Raw genomic sequence first — 16,684 nt, forward strand, 5'->3', positions numbered from 1 at the left:
GGCGGTGCGGCAGCCGCACCGCGGGAGGTTCGATTGACCCGGCCTGGCGGGACCGGGGAGCCGCGGCGGCTGTTAACGCGCGCTTTAGGAAGAACCAGATTGAGCCGGCGTGCCGGGAGCGCCTTCGTCTCAGCCGTTTTTTTGTTTGTTTTTTTTAGCCCCGTCTGGGGTTCCCCTCCCACGCCTGGGTCTTTTACTTTTCCTGCCTGGATCCCTGCCCGGCCTCCCTCAGTCCGGACTCCGCATCTGCGGTCCAGACCTGGGAAATCCCCTTCTTTGGGCTCGGGCGCCTCGCATCCCCGGGTCCCAGATTTTCACCCCTGCCTCTCTCCTGGCCTGTGGTTTTCACCCCAGCCTCTCCTGGCCTGTGATCACCCTTCCCTCACCTTCCCCCACTTCCTCCCCTTAACTACTTCCTTTCTTCATGCCCTCCTGAGGCCATTCTACCGACTCCACTTTGCCCAGCCGCCCCAGGTCTCTGCTCGGTTGGCCCGCCCTCCGGCCTCAGCTAACTGGCCGCTCAGGTTTGCGCCCAAACCCCAGCTCCTGGCTGAATTCCCTCCACCCATTCTCTTTAATCAGACACGTTCTCGCTAGTATAGCAGGCCGCTCTTTACTGGCTCTGGCTCTGCATTTCCAGCTTCTGGGTGCCTTTGCCTTTTGGCTGATGGGTACTTAATATTTATGCTCCTGGGTCTAGGATGGTAAGTGGGGCCTAGGGGAGACGGGGTCCGATGGGCGCAGGCGGCAGGATTCCTGCGGGGGCTCAGTTTCCCTTCTCTTTCAGAGGAGGAGCTTAGCTCCCAGCCAGCTGGCCAAGAGGAAACCGGAAGGCAGACCTGAGGATGAAGATTGGCAGCCTGGGGTGGTGGTGAGTACTCTGCCCTCAAGTGGATAGAAAAAAGGTGGGGATGCAGGAGTGTGTTTGGGCAGAAAGGAATCCTGTGCTCAGTTTCTGGGGTTACATGGAACGAACCTATGACCTCCAGAGGCCTCTTTCAGTAAACAGTGTCAGGCATTGAACATAGATACTAGTAAATACAATGTTCTCAAGTGCTCACTAGAAGCTAACATAGACTCAGTTTTCCTGGTCGGAAGGAGTATTCCAAAGCAAAAGAGCGCGTTGGGTTGGGCCCTTTGGCTTCCTTGGGAAAAAAAAGTGCTCCCCAACAACTAGCAGCCGTTCTTTTGCTTTTTGTCCCTTTACCCAATGTCACAAAGTAGTGGGATGTGCTGGGTCCACTTTAGAATCCTGAGCTCACCTGGGCCTAGAATGGAGGGGTCGTTCCCCTCCAGTCTCTGCTCAGACTCAAGGATAGTGTGTTCAGCTGTGAGCCTGGGTCCTGCGCTCTGCTCTCCTCCGAGGCTTTCGGGGCTGGCTGTAGCAGGATCTGTGTAAACCAAAACCTATAGGACAATGCAGCATTTACTTCAGAGAGAATAGTTCAAGAAGCAAGGGCTTGACCACAGAAACTGTGGAGGAAGAGATGAGCTTAAGAAGGTCTAGAAGGCAGTTTTGGGCAGGGGCAGTTGGTGAGTAAAAGCGTGTAGAGCAAGCATGTTAAACTGGATGTAGGGAGAGGGAAGGGCCTGGCGTTCGTTTCTGGTGGGCCTTTATGTGATCACTGAAGCTCCGAGTACCTTGGCAAGCTGGCACAAGTGGGTTCTTGCCTGGTGGCTCAGAGGGGCTTGCTCTGTAGTTGCACCGCTGGTTTATGGGGGGGGGCGGGGAGGCTCCTCTACCTGTGATGGCGGCACATTGGCTGCCCCTTGCCACTTCCCTGGGTCTCAGACTTGAAGTTGGGCAGCCCTTGGTGCAGCTGTGCCGTAAATGGTGCTGACTGCTCTGGCTGCTCCTGAAAATGTTTTTGGTGTTGGGGTCCTCACTGCCGTGGTGTGAACTGACTGGAGAGTGGTTTTAGTGACCTGAGAGTTGGGGACTGCTGTACTCTTTTTAAAAAAATATATATTTTATTGATTTTTTACAGAGAGGAAGGGAGAGAGATAGAGAGTTAGAAACATCGATGAGAGAGAGACATTGATCAGCCGCCTCCTGCACACCCCCCACTGGGGATGTGCCCGCAACCAAGGTCCATGCCCTTGCCCGGAATCGAACCCGGGACCTCTCAGTACTCAGGCTGACGCTCTATCCACTGAGCCAAACCGGTTTCGGCATGTACTCTTGTCTCTCCTTTGAGAAAACTCAGGGACGGAAGCATACAGTTGCTCAATTATTCTTTGGGCCTTTTAGAGTGAAGATTTGGGGGTACATGACTCCATGCTGCTGGTGGATTGCCCTTCACAGGCCCACTTCATTCACCTCTTTCAGTGCCCATCTCAGATTAGGCAAGTTCTTTACACTCATTAAGCTCCAATTTTCACCTGTTAAATAAGGACAATAAGTATTTAACATAGGACCACTGTGAAAATGATATATGGGAATAAGTGTGATGAGTTTTGAACAGGGTCTGGCACTTAATACGTGTCTTAATTAATAAAATTTAAAAATAATTTTATTGTTGATTTTTAGAGAGGGAGAGAGAAATGTTGATTTGTTGTTTCACTTATTTGTACATTCGTTGGTTGATTCTCTAACCAGGGATCCAACCCAGAACCTTGGCATTATTGGGACCTTGCTCTAACCCCTGAACTATCCCGCCAGGGTTTAAAATTACAGAGCATTTTAAATGTTAGTTGCCATGTGGTATTCTAGACTTCACCTTCCCCATTACTCTCTCCTAGACTCCTAAGAAACGGAAATCCAGCAGGGAGACCCAGAGCCAGGAGTGTTTCCAGTCTCCTTTTCGGAAAGCTTTGACCCAGCTAACAAATCGACCGCCCTGTCTGGACAGCAGTCAGCATGTAAGTCAGAACCACAGCCTGCCAACGTGTATGCGTCCCTGTTGTTTTGCCTAGGGAGGCGCCTACCCCTGAAGACACTAAAGTAGCCAGCAGACAGACTTTGGTGGGGACTATGAGTCTGCTCACAGTTCCGGGGACTGGAAGAGGCCTGGCCTCTTTTCCTTAGAGAGTGCTGATTTGGAGTCTCCTTCTTTATTAAAAAAAAATATGTATTTTTTATTAATTTTAGAGAGAGAGGAAGGGAGAGGGGGGAGAGAGAAACATCATCATGGAGTCCTCTTCTTTTATAAGTACTTAGTCACCAGATCTCAGGTGGCTCAGATTCCTGAGGACATGAGGGTACAGGAGAAAGAAGGCCGTGGCAGGGTGTTGGTTCAGTCTCTGACTCTGCATACGGTTTTAAGAATACAAGAGTCCTACAGCTTTCATGTGTTTCGCCTAGTAAAATCAAATGTAATCATCACTAAGGCAGGTTCTGTGCATTATCTTGTGTAACTGTCATTCTTTTTTAAGATGAGGAAGCTGAGTCTTGGAGGGGTTTACTTGTCCAAAGTTACAGTGTAACCTAGTCAGATCTGCCTAGCTCCATCCAAAGCTTTTTCCACCAAGTTTTCTGTGAGACTGTGATGTTGGGCTCTTGGAATTTAAGTAATGTTATTTATAACCCCTTCAGCCACACCTGAGTTTGTGATAATGAGATAACCTTTGTAAAGCACCTAATTTTGAGGCCGGTTGCCAGGAGAGCCAACCCACCAATGAATGGCCAGTGCTTAATCATGCCTATGTAAATGAACCGCCATAAAAACCCAAAAGGTTAGGGTTTGGAGAGCTTCCTGGTCTCAGAGCTTCCTGTTGGTAAACAGCACCGCATCCATGTGCCGGGAAGTGGAGCACACCTGTGCTTGGGAACCTTCCAGACTTTGCTGTATTTCTTCATCTGGTTGTTTATTCATATTCTTTAATATCCTCTGAGATAGCCGGTTTGGCTCAATGGATAGAGCGTCGGCCTGCAGACTGAAAGGTTCCAGGTTCGATTCCAGTCAAGGGCATGTACCTTAGTTGTGGGCGCATCCCCAGTAGGGGGTGTGCAAGAGGCAGCTGATCGATGTCTCTCTCTCATCGATGTTTCTAACTATCCCTCTCTCTTCCTCTCTGTAAAAAAATCAATAAAAATATATTTTTTTAAAAATCCTCTGAGATAACAAGTAATCTAGTAAGTAAACTTCTGAGTTTTTTGAGCTGCCCTAGTAAATTAATCAAACCCAAGGAGGGGCCAAAACCGGTTTGGCTCAGTGGATAGAGCGTCACCCTTCGGACTGAAGGGTCCCGGGTTCAATTCTGGTCAAGGGCATGTACCTTGGCTGCGGGTACATCCCCAGTAGGGGGTGTGCAGGAGGCAGCTGATCGATGTCTCTCTCTCATCGATGTTTCTGACTCTGTCCCTCTTCTCTTTCTCTCTGTAAAAAAAATCAATAAAATATATTAAAAAACAAACAAACAAACAAACAAAAAAACCAAGGAGGGGGTTGTGGGAACCTCTAATGTATAGCCTGTCAGACAGAACCACCTGCAGTGGTGGTGGGAAAACAGTCTTGTGAAGTCTTAATCTGATGCTTTCTGTGTGTATATAATATCAGAACTGAGTTATATTGTAGGACGCCCAGCCCTGGCAGGAGTGACTCATTTGGTTGTAGTGTCATCTGGTACACCAAAATGTTGCAGTTTTGATCCCAGTCCAGGCACATACTTTAGTTGCGGGTTTGATGCTTGGCCTGTTGGGGTGTGTATGGGAAGAACCAGTCAATGTTTCTATTTCACATTGATGTTTCTCTCTCCCTTCCTCTCTAAAAATCAGTAAAAATGTGTCCTCATGTGAGGATTTAAAAACAAATTGTAGCCCAGCCAGAGTGTCTCAGTGGTTGAGCATCAACCTATGAACCAGGAGGTCACAGTTCGATTTCCTGTCAAGGCACATACCTGGGTTAAGGGCTTGATCCCCAGTAGGAGGCATGCAGGAGGCAGCCCATCAATGATTCTCGTTATTGATGTTTCTCTTTCTCCCCTTCTCCCTTCCTCTCTGAAATCAATAAAAAATATATATATTTAAAAAATTGTTTCTTGCCACATGGTGCTTGATTATGAAAACCGTGGAGTCAGAAGTGAAGCAGTGTAGTATTGAGAGTAGAGGACACATACAGGAGTGTGCTTTTCCTTTACAGGGAGTTTTTGAAGGAAAAAATGGGAATCTGTTTATAGGAGTATATAATGGAGATTATTTGTGCACTCAGCAAACATTTTTATGTGATAAATGTGAAAGAATACACATGTAACATCCTATATATAATAAAAGCCTAATATGCTAAGTGTCTGGTCGACTGGTCGGCCATTCAACCAATCAAAGCATAATATGCTAAGGCCACTCAACCTCTCGCTATGATGTGCCCTGACAACCAAGGGGCAGATGTTCCAACTGGTAGGTTAGCTTGCTGATGGGGTCCGGCTGATCAGAACTGAGCCAGAAAGGCCGGACATGCTCTGGAGACCTCCCGCAGTCCCTCCCGCAGCCCCGACTGTGCACCGGTGGGGTCCCTCAGCTTGTACTGTGCCCTCTCACAGTCCGGGACCCCTCTGGGAATGTTGGAGAGCCAGTTAAAGCCCAATCCCACAGGGGGAGCGCTGCTCACCCAGAAGCTGGGCTCACAGCTGGCACTGCAGTGCTAAGGATGTCTGACTGCTGGCTTAGGCCCACTCCCCCCTTTTCCCATCTCCAGAGGTAAACCACTATCTTGAATTATGTTCATCATCTCTTGCTTTGTGTGATAGTTTTACCATATGTCACTAAGTTTATTTATTGGGTTATAAAAAAATAATATGTATGTCACTGGTCTAAAGGAGTCTGCTTCCCTGTGTGCATCAAAGCTCAATAAAACACGAATAGGAGCTTGCAGCAAAGAAAATAAGGATTTATTAAAAATATATTTTATTGATTTTTAAAAAAATATATTTTGTACAGAGAGGAAGGGAGAGAGATAGAGTTAGAAACATGGATGAGAGAGAGTCATCAATCAGCTGCCTCTTGCACACCCCCTACTGGGGATATGCCCTCAACCAAGGTACATGCCCTTGACTGGAATCGAACCCGGGACCTTTTAGTCCCCAAGCCGACGCTCTATCCATTGAGCCAAACCGGTTTCGGCATGATTTTTTTTTTTTTTTTTTTTTTACAGAGAGGAAGGGAGAGGGATAGAGAGATAGAAACATCAATGAGAGAGAAACCTTGACCAGCTGCCTCCTGCACACTTTTTACTGGGGATATGCCAGAAACCAAGGTACATGCCCTTGACCTGAATCGAACCTGTGACCCTTGAGTCTGCAGGCTGATGCTCTATCCACTGAGCCAAACCAGTTAGGGCAAAATAAGGATTTATTAGTTTAGGAAATGGCCCACACCTGGAATCACAAATGAATTAATGCTTGTAAGCCTGGCTTCCATGGATGGGCTACATTAGGGAAACATTAATCATGGTGACTAACGGAGTTAGGGTTGTGGTGTCTGCTGATTGGTAGGGTAGGGGGTGATTGTCAGCCATGGCACCAGTTTGTCTGGTTTCCCTGCATTTTGAGGTCTGGAGCTGAAACACAACTGAGGCTTAGATAGCTTCTCTAGTTTGACTGAAACTGTCTCTGCTGGTCAACAGACCAGACGCTGTGTTCCCAAGATTATTTGATTCTGATCAGAATCTCATTGTCCTGCAGGCTTAATGATTAAGGAAGTGGACATGCAAGGAAGAAGGATACTGGATGAGGCCAGTTTGAATCAAAAGAAAAGAAAAAGGAAAAAAGTTATATTAAGGAAATTAAGTTTCTACATGGTTACGTGTAGTCCTCTGGGACTTTTCATTCAAGTAACTATCTGACAATAAGTGCAGGTGTGGTGGGAGTATGCAGTAGGGTCCTAACAGTGTGGAGGTTGGTGAAGACCTGAATCTGAGGGACATACTGATTAGGCTGAGTCCTGAAGGATATGAGAAGTCAGCCAGCTGGAGAGAGTGGGGCATCTAGATGGAGGGAACAGCCTGTGTGAAAGCAGTGGAGGAGGAGCCTCTTGGGGAGGAAAAATTTTCCTCTATCTTGGTTCTTCTGGCTGGACTAATAATCAGATTGTCATGAGACAGATGAGCAGGAGAAAATTTAAAGCTTAATAACATAATCACATGAATGCCTCCTGTGTACATGGGAGAGATCCAGGAAAACTGTAACTCGCCAAAATGGCAGAAGCCATCACCTTAAATACCACCTTCAGCTAAAAACAAAAAATGGTGGAGTCAGTCAAGGGAGGTGACCAGGAAAAGTGCAATAAACAAGGGTATGCAGATTTAAGTCCAAGCCTTTTCCTTGGATAGTAGAGGCAGGCCAGGTTTAGTGAGGGAGACAATTTTACAAACCAAGATTTCCCTTACAAATGTAAATGTCCTTTTACCAAGGATAACTGCTACTTGGTTTTCAGAGCTTCTTCCAAGTCTGCTGTTTGTTAAAAATAACCAGTCTAAAATAATTAATATCCCAAAAGGCACATTTTGGGGTGGCAAAAACTACTTACCTTCTGGCCCCAAAGGCAAAAGTGCCTCAGACCCACAAAAGTCATAGTGCAACCCTGGAGATGAGGACTTTAGCCTTAGACACCAGTAGAATGTCTAGGTTTGGAGGTGGTTGCAAATGTGGGTGTGGAGCCAAGGAGAGAGGTTCTGATTGGAAATAGACTTGGGGTCATTAGCATTGATGATATTTAGTACCATATCTCCAACAGAGTCAACCTCATAAAGATGCCATTGAACTCACTTGGACTGTTGAAGTGTCAGGGTGAGTGTGCAGTCTGAAGAGCCTGAGCCCTATCTGGTTTGGCTCAGTGGATAGAGCATTGGCCTGCAGATCTAAGGATCCTGGATTCGATTCTAGGCAAATTCAGTGGCAGTTGCAGTCTCCTCCCCGCCTTTCCCTCTTCCACTTCCTCTAAAAATCAATGGAAAAATGTCCTCGGGTGAGGATTAAAAAAGAAAAAGAAGAGCCTAGAGCCAAGCCCCTAGGAACACTTAATTTTAAGGGGGATTAGGCAGAGGAAAAGAAAACCTTTTAGGGGACTGAGCGGGAGGTCCCAGAGAAGAGAATAGTGGGAGTGGTGGCATGGAAGTAAAAAACAGAATATTTGAGGCCAGCTTTGTCTAGTAAGACAAGGATAGTAACACATTTGTTTCCAGTGAGAGGGAGGAGACCTCTTGTTTTTTTTGAGGGGAAGATTTTAATCATGAGACAAAGTATAGAAAAGAAAGCAAGAAAAGAAGCTGTTGTACAAATCTAATATGGAACACAATGTTCTAGGTGATTCTTAATGAACTGTGATAAAAATACAGTGCTCTCACTGTATTATGATGCTTACGAAGACATTTTTTTGTTATTGTTGCATATTTAGAAATAATATCCCATAACATCTCTAAAGAGTCTTGAATCCCTGTTTTCTCTCTGTGTTTCTTTTTAGGAAGCATTTATTCGAAGCATTTTGTCAAAGCCTTTCAAAATCCCCATTCCAAATTATCAAGGTAAAAATGGAGACTTTTCTCTTTTTCACTCTGTCATGTGTATATGTGCCTGCATAGATTGAAACCTCAGCTTTTGAACATATAAGCTTACCTTGGAGCTGAAGATGCCAGTCCAGTGGTGACTGAGTATGGGGTGGCTCCACTGAGGCCTGCATGAAAGGAAGCTGTTACATAGCGCCAGCAAGGGCTTCCCTCCATCTTCTCGGTGGGGATGTGCCCGTGCTCAGGAAGCTCCTGATGGCCCAGGTGACTGATGGGTCCAGGTTTCATTTAGTCCAAGTGAGTTCAATGGCATCTTTATGAGGTCGACTCTGCTGGAGGTTCTACATAGTTTTCCTTGTCCTATATAGACTGCACATAGCATTGTGCACTGGGGCTGGGAGAGGGGAGGCCAACTCTCAAGAGCTCTCAGTCTTGAAAGGCCCTTTCAGGGTTTTAGACGTTCCCAGGATTGACTTGCGTTGAGATGAACAAGACCTGGCCCTTCTGAGGTTTGTAGCTGAATGGCAAACTAAAATAATAAAGACTCTGCTCTGAGGCAGCCTGGGATAATGGTCAGAGGTGCCCAAACTACTTGGAGAGGTTCTGGGAGAGAGAGGGTCATATGGAGGCTTAGGAAAGGTTATGTGAAGGGTAGGAATTTGAGCTGGGCCTGCTGGAGCTCCTCAACAGAGAGGCTTAATTAACAGATTATTGGTTTCTAGGTCCGCTGGGCTCTCGGGCACTGGGCCTCAAAAGGGCTGGGGTCCGCCGGGCCCTCCATGACCCCCTGGAAGAAGGTGCCTTGGTTCTGTACGAACCTCCCCCGCTGAGCGCCCATGACCAGCTGAAGCTTGACAAGTATGTGTGTGGGTATCTCTTGAGCAGTTCTGGTCCTCTAAGTGCACAGACCTGGAAGGCAGGGGCCATTCTGGTGTGATTTACCCTGGAGACTGGCATCCGTCTTCAGAGTGCTGTCATGACTGCTGTACCATCCAGAGAGTGGAGGGGAAGGACAGTGCCTAGGATATGACCAAGGTGGGGATTCCGCACTCAGGAGCAGGAGGGGTTGAGGTGATAACAGAGAGCGCCCATCCCCCTTACCTACATCTCCCCGGGGCAGGAATTTACTATGGTTTGATTACCAGGCCCAGAAGGCCCTCTTTTAGGCAGCTGCCTCTATGGCTTCTGGATCAGCAGGACATAACTTCCTTAGGGCACGCCCTTGCCTAGTCTGAGCTCCACATTTTCTTCGCTGTGTTTTCTCAGGGAAAAACTCCCTGTCCATGTGGTTGTTGATCCTATTCTCAGTAAGGTCTTGCGGCCTCATCAGAGAGAGGTAAGTGGGGTGGAGGGGGCGGGAGGGATGAGGTACGGGCTGGGGTCTGAGCTTAGGGGGCTGCCATCTTTAGGACATGTGTGGATGCCACGGTGGGCTGAGTGCTGTTCTTCCCCAGGGAGTGAAGTTCCTGTGGGAGTGTGTCACCAGTCGGCGCATCCCCGGCAGCCATGGCTGCATTATGGCTGATGAGATGGGCCTGGGCAAGACGCTGCAGTGTATCACGTTGATGTGGACGCTTTTGCGCCAGAGTCCAGAGTGCAAGCCAGAAATTGACAAGGCAGTGGTGGTGTCGCCCTCCAGCCTGGTGAAGAACTGGTACAATGAAGTTGGGAAATGGCTTGGAGGGAGGATTCAACCTCTGGCCATCGATGGAGGCTCTAAGGACGAGATAGATCGAAAGCTGGGTATGGAGTCTTAACAGAGATGACTGCACTCTTCTACACAAACTACTTTTTTATGTTTTTCTTGATATTTAGAGAGAAGGGAAGGGAGAGGGATAGAGATATAGAAACATTGATGAGAGAGAAACCTCATTGATCAGTTGCTTCCTGCATGTCCCCTACTGGGGATCAAGCCTGCAACTGGGGTATGTGCCCTGTCCTGGACTTGAACCAGTGTCTTCTTGGTTCCTGGGTCAATGCTCAACCACTGAGCCACACCAGCTGGGCAGCATATTCCTTTCTTATGTGAATGCTCACTCATGGCCAGGGTTGAGGGCAGTGAGGGGTGGCAGAGAATAGAATTCTATGGAAAATAGTTAAAATAGTTATTTCCAGGCTGAATTAAACAACTATCAAACTTTTTTTCTCTTTAATATATTTTAAGATTTGTTCTCGACCCGTTTTCTGTTGTAGAAGGATTCATGAACCAGCGTGGAGCCAGAGTGCCTTCTCCCATCCTCATCATTTCCTATGAGACATTCCGCCTTCATGTTGGAGTCCTCCAGAAAGGGAGTGTTGGACTGGTCATATGTGACGAGGTACTTGACTCTCAGCAGTCTAGGTGATAGGAGAAATGTTCCTTAATTAAATGTTATTCCTCACTGAGAGCTCCCTCCAAGGGCTACTATGTCAGTCACTGGGGAATGCTGAGTATAGAGGATGCTGCTTTGGAGGAGGCAAATGAGAGGAGAGCCCATGGTACCCATCTGTCAAAAGAGGGAGTAAGCGCTTTTTAGAACTCCGAGGAGGGTGAGGTGCTGTGAGCTGATGGCCAGAGATTAGATCCTCTACACAAGACTTTGCTCCTATTAGGGATGTCATACTGTGCCCAGGCCTAAGTGAGAATTTCCTTTTAGGGACACAGACTCAAGAACTCTGAGAATCAGACTTACCAGGCCCTGGACAGCCTGAACACCAGCCGGCGGGTGCTCATCTCCGGGACTCCCATCCAGAATGACCTCCTTGAGTATTTCAGCTTGGTACATTTTGTTAATTCAGGCATCCTGGGTAAGAATCCAACCTTGTCTGCTACACTGGAGAGGAGTCTTACCTGTAACTCCAGCTGAGGAGAGAAAGAGAATGCTAGTACTTACAGGAGGACTTCTCTTGTCAGGGAGACCTTGGCTCTGCCAAGCAACTCAGCAAGGTCCATTCTGGCCTTTTTTTTTTTAGGAGAGGAGGGTATGGAGGGGGGGATAGAGAAACATGGATGTGAGAGAGACACATCCATTGGTTGCTTCCTGCATGCTCCTCAGACCGTGTCAGGAAACGAGTCTGCAACTGAGGTTTGTGTCCTTGATGGGGTATCAAACGCAGGACCCTATAGTCTGCAGGCTGATGCTGTTCGCTGACCCAAACTGGCTAGGGCAAGATTTTATTCTTGTTGTTTATTTTTTGTTTGAGAAAAACATGGACCAGCTGCTGCCCATATGCACCTTGACCGGAGATCAAACTTGCAATCTAGGTATATGCCTTGACTGGGAATCGAACCTGTGACCTTTTGGTGTACTGGATGATGCTCCAACCAACTGAGCCACCAGCCAGGGCAAGATTTCACTCTTTTTTTTTTATGGCTAATAGCCCATAGTATGTATGTATCACCACTTTTTTATCTAGTCATCTACTGATGGGCACTTAGGTTACTTCCATATCTTGTCCATTGAAAATAATGCTGCAGTGAACATAGTGGTGCATATATCTTTTCAAATTAGATTTTTTGGGTTTCTTTGGATATACACCCATAAGTGGAATTGCTGGATTATAAGGCAGTCTTATTTTTAATATTTTGAGGAGCCTTCAACCATACTACTCGTAGCTGCAACAATATGCATTCCAAAAAACGTGGCATAAGGGTTCCTTTTTCTTCACATCTTGCCAACATTTGCTGATTATTTTATGATAGCCATTGTGACAGGTTTGAGATGATAGCTCATTGTGGTATTTTGTGTTTTTTGTTTTAATATATTTTATTTATTTTTTACAGAGAGGAAGGCAGAGAGAGTTAGAAACATCAATGAGAGAGAAAAACATCAGCTGCCTCTTACACACCCTCTACTGGGGATGTGCCCGCAACCAAGGTACATGTCCTTGACCGGAATCAAACCTGGGACCTCTTAGTTCGCAGGCCGATGCTCTATCCACTGAGCCAAACCGGTTTCAGCTCTAGTAGTTTTTGGTGCAATCTTTAAGTTTCTCTCTATAGTATCATGTTATCTGCAGTAATGACAGTTTTACTTCTTCCTTTCCAATTTGGATGCCTTTTATTTCTTCTTGTCTGGATGCTGTGACTAGGATTTCCCCACTCTGGCCATTTTTCTCTGGCAGAGGTGGCAGGCTCTATGCAGGGCATGGGGTCACTATGAACTGCGGATGGAAATAATATCTCCAGATATTTTTGTTACCTCACGAGAGCTTTGACCTCGGAGCAGATGGTCTTGGGCAGCTTTTTTCTTTTTTTTTAAACCATTTTTTAATGTTCAATTAAGTGTCACTAAGTATATTCACATTGTTGTGCAACCATCACTACCATCTATCTCCAGAACTTTATCTTGCAAAACTGAATCTCTACCCATTAAACAATAGCTCCCTATTTTTCACCCCCGGCCCTAACCACCCCCCTACCACCATTTGGGCAGTTCTTATGCTTAGATATCTGTGGAATGGTTTGTTAGTGTCACCCCAACTTGACAGTGCTTAGGAAAATCACTTAAGGTGAGAACCAGCTGAGCAGCAAGATTTCCACAAAGAATATATTTGAGTGACCACCATCAAATCAGTTACTATTACCATCTCAGCAGCCCTCCCATCTCAGAGGCACTCTCACACCCCCTTCTAAACTACTTTTTTCTCCCCAGAAATATTCTTGAACTTTATATATATAAATGGAATCATACAGTATACGATATTTCTTTGCATCTGGTTTCTTCTGTTCATTATATTTATGAAAAATCATCCATGTAGTTGCCTACAGATGTAGTATTTCATTTTTGTATATTATTCCCTTTAATGAATAATATACCATGATTTGTCTAATGAATAATATACAATAATTTTACTATTTTTCAAAATATATTTTATTGATTTTTTTACAGAGAGGAAGGGAGAGGGAGAGTTAGAAACATAGATCAGCTGCCTCCTGCACACCCCCACTGGGAATGCGCCCACAACCAAGGTACCTGCCCTTGACCGGGGTGTGCAGGAGGCAGCTGATAGAAGTTTCTCATCAATGTTTCTAACTTCATCCCTCTCCCTTCCTCTGTAAAAAATCAACAAGATATATTTAAAATAAATAAATAATGTTGCTATGGACATTCTTGCATGTTTTTACCTCAGCATAATATGCATTTCTCTGTCCTAAGTGTGGAATTGCTGGGTCATATGTTATGCATGTGTTCAGCTCTATAATCACTTTAAGTGATTGTACCAGTGTTGTACATCATGGGTCAGCATTTTTTTTTCTAAAGCGTTAGATAGTATTTTCGGCTTACAGGCAAGCTCTATCACAGTTACTCAGTTCTGCCATTGTAGAGTGAAAGCAGCCCTAAAATATATATGAATGGGCATGGGTATATTCTAGTTAAACTTTATTTACAGAAAGAGATAGCCCTTGGCTATAGTTTGTTAACCATGGCTCTGTATCACCAATATTTATCTTCAACATTTTCAAAAAATGTTAGTCGCCCTGGCAGGTGTTCTCAGTGGTTAGAGCTTTGGCCTGTGCACTGAAAGGTCGAGTGTTCAATTATCAGTCAAGGGCACATCCCTGGGCTGTGGGTTCCATTCCCACCCCCAGTCAGGTGTGTGTGGGAGGCGACCAGTCGATTTATCTCTCTCACATTGATGTTTTTCTGTCTGTTTCTCTCTCTCCTCCCCTCTCCCTTCCTGAAGAGCAATTGAAAAATATCCGAAGGTGAGGATTAACAAATTAAATAAATCATCTTAGTCATTTTGTTAGTGTTTAGTAATATCTCATTGCATCTGCCTAATGTTGAATAAAGTTGTATATCTTTTAATATAGTCATTGGCTATTTGGAGATGCTGATTTAAAAAAAATTTTTTTTTTAAATTTCTGGTCAAAAGAAAACCATATACCCATTAAGCAGTTTTTTAATTTTATATATATTTTTATTTTATATTTTACCTTTTTATTTTTTTCTTTATTGATTAAGATATTACATATGTGTCCTTTTCCTCCTATTAAGCAGTTACTTTCTATTTCCCCTATCTCCCCGACAAGCTGCTTTCTGTCTCTACGGATTTACCTACTCTGGATATTTCTTATCAGTGGAATCCTATAATATCTGAACTTTTGTCTTTGGCTTATTTTACTTAGTGTAATGTTTTCAAGGTTCACACTGTGGCATGAACTTCTTTGTACTGATACATGCTACTTTATCTCTTACAAACAGAATATAGGTGGGGCTCTAAAAAAAATCCAATCTGATCATTAGATTGTCTTTTTAAAAAATATGTGTTTTCATTGATTTTTTTTTAGAGATAAAAACATCAATGAGAGAGAAACATACAGGGATGGAGCCCGAAGTCCAGGCATGCACCCTGACCCAGAATCTAACCAGTGACATCTTGGTGCATGGGTCAACACTCGCTGGCCAGGCTGAAATGTCTTTTTATTGGATTATTTTGTCCATTTACAGTTAATGTGATTAGTTACATGTTCGTATTTTAATTTACTATCCACTATTTGGCCTTTTAAGTCTTCTGTGTTTTGGTAGCTCTCCGATTCATTCAAACAAATTGCCTGTAATTTGTTTAGCTTTGTTGGTCTTGGCAGGAAGGTTGGTCTGTAATAAAGAAGTCTGCCATTACTAGCAGTGGGAAAATAATTCTTTTTCTACATTCTTTCATTTTCCTTTCTCTTCTGTGTTTAGGAACTGCCCCTGAATTCAAGAAGCATTTTGAGTTGCCAATTTTGAAGGGTAGAGATGCAGCTGCCAGTGAAGCAGATAGGCAGCTAGGAGAGGAGCGACTGCGAGAGCTCACCGGCATTGTGAATAGGTAAGGGCAGGGTGGGCCTAGCAGGCAGCACTTTCTTTGGGTTCCCCCAACTGAGGTCATCAGAGTTGCCCCCTTAGTCATCCAAGGCCAATCTTGGCACCTTGACCTACGAGGGCCAGGATTCTAGGAAGGAAGTGGGATCTGTGTTCTGACTATAACTACTGAATAAATAGGGCATCTTACAGGCCAAGTCCTTGCTTTTTTCCTGGCCTCAGTCCTGTGGTCTGGTTTTGGTTTGCTTAGCAACCTGTTGAGGAAGCTCTTTTCTGATGTTGTTGGATTTCCTGAGCAAAATAACCCTTGGAACACTGTTAGTATTTAAGAAGCTTCTTATCAGTTGATCTCAAATCTAAAGAACCACACTTACCTTCCCAGGCCTCATAAGTATGGATAGAGCTGATGGATGGGTGTGGCTTTCAGGCTGAGATGGCTTTTTCTAAGGGTCCCACATAGCACAGAAGGACAGTTACATTCTGGACTTCTGTCATAGGTATATACACTTGATTTACATCCTGAGGAATCCTATTCTTCCCACTTGCCACCTCTCCCTCAATTTTAGATGGCAAGAAGGAGAGTCAGTGTATCAGAAGCTGCTGCTCAGGTGCCTGATCCCTGTTCTTCCTGGTCTGCCAGGATGTGTGGGCTTAGTTTCATTGAGCCTTGGGTCACTTGACAAAAGGCATTTGGGCCAATGCAAAAACTTCCCTAAGGACTTAGTGGTTTGCAGCTTGCTTTCCCCATCAGAGCACTAGACTCAATGGGAGACCTTGGCCTCTTCTTGAAGACCAGCTAACCTTTTGAAGGGGAAGAGAAAGTGGTCAGTTAAAGCTAAACTGTAAGGGTCTCCATTCCCATGTGACGCCGATATAGATATCTTTGCCGTAGGGCTGATGGGTCTCTGACATTTGATAGTACAAAAGAGTCAGTATTGGTCTTTTAGGTGGTAATTTTTATTCCAGTAGTTTGCTTAGTGGTTTTACCAGCCCTTACCTTTTTATCTTGTTCTCTCTAGGTGTCTGATACGGAGGACATCTGATATCCTGTCTAAGTATCTGCCTGTGAAGATTGAGCAAGTGGTTTGTTGTAGGTACTGAACTCAACTTAGGGGTGTGGAGAGAGTAAAAGCCCAGTTTTCAAGTTGTCCTCAGAGGGCCACGTGTGGTTCAGCCTTTCTCACTGACCCAGCTGCCTTTTTTTCAGGCTGACACCGCTTCAGACTGAATTATACCAGAGGTTTCTGAGACAGGCCAAGCCAGCGGAGGAGTTGCGTGAGGGCAAAATGAGTGTATCTTCCCTGTCTTCCATCACCTCACTAAAGAAGCTTTGTAATCGTGAGTTGAGTCCATGCTCCTCAGAGGTCTTCTGTGAGATTGAGCAAGGAGGGTAGGCTCCCACAGGTGATCCAGCCACCTTCATTAATGCTTGTCCACAGGGTCCTCATAGAGGCCACC

The 16,684-nt window shown here is 45.3% G+C and overlaps 1 protein-coding gene across 3 annotated transcripts in view; it reads left to right on the plus strand.

The window, feature by feature from the left end:
• Positions 1-16,684, plus strand: part of RAD54L (RAD54 like) — a 21,437-nt gene continuing 4,753 nt past the window's right edge. For 2 of the 3 annotated variants that reach the window (XM_084874520.1, XM_084874522.1), the window contains exons 1-12: positions 2-704; positions 788-871; positions 2,743-2,862; positions 8,396-8,456; positions 9,161-9,296; positions 9,705-9,774; positions 9,893-10,181; positions 10,632-10,756; positions 11,075-11,225; positions 15,107-15,233; positions 16,246-16,320; positions 16,434-16,564. In XM_084874520.1, the coding sequence (XP_084730646.1) occupies positions 702-704; positions 788-871; positions 2,743-2,862; positions 8,396-8,456; positions 9,161-9,296; positions 9,705-9,774; positions 9,893-10,181; positions 10,632-10,756; positions 11,075-11,225; positions 15,107-15,233; positions 16,246-16,320; positions 16,434-16,564 (1,372 nt within the window). In that variant the 5' untranslated portion in view covers positions 2-701. Of the gene's footprint in view, positions 705-787; positions 872-2,742; positions 2,863-8,395; positions 8,457-9,160; positions 9,297-9,704; positions 9,775-9,892; positions 10,182-10,631; positions 10,757-11,074; positions 11,226-15,106; positions 15,234-16,245; positions 16,321-16,433; positions 16,565-16,684 lie in introns of all 3 variants that reach the window. The other variant, XM_084874521.1, reaches the window with a different exon arrangement.

This window comes from Pipistrellus hanaki (genome assembly GCF_964339955.1).
Source record: "Pipistrellus hanaki genome assembly, chromosome: 2".
NCBI lineage: Eukaryota > Metazoa > Chordata > Mammalia > Chiroptera > Vespertilionidae > Pipistrellus > Pipistrellus hanaki.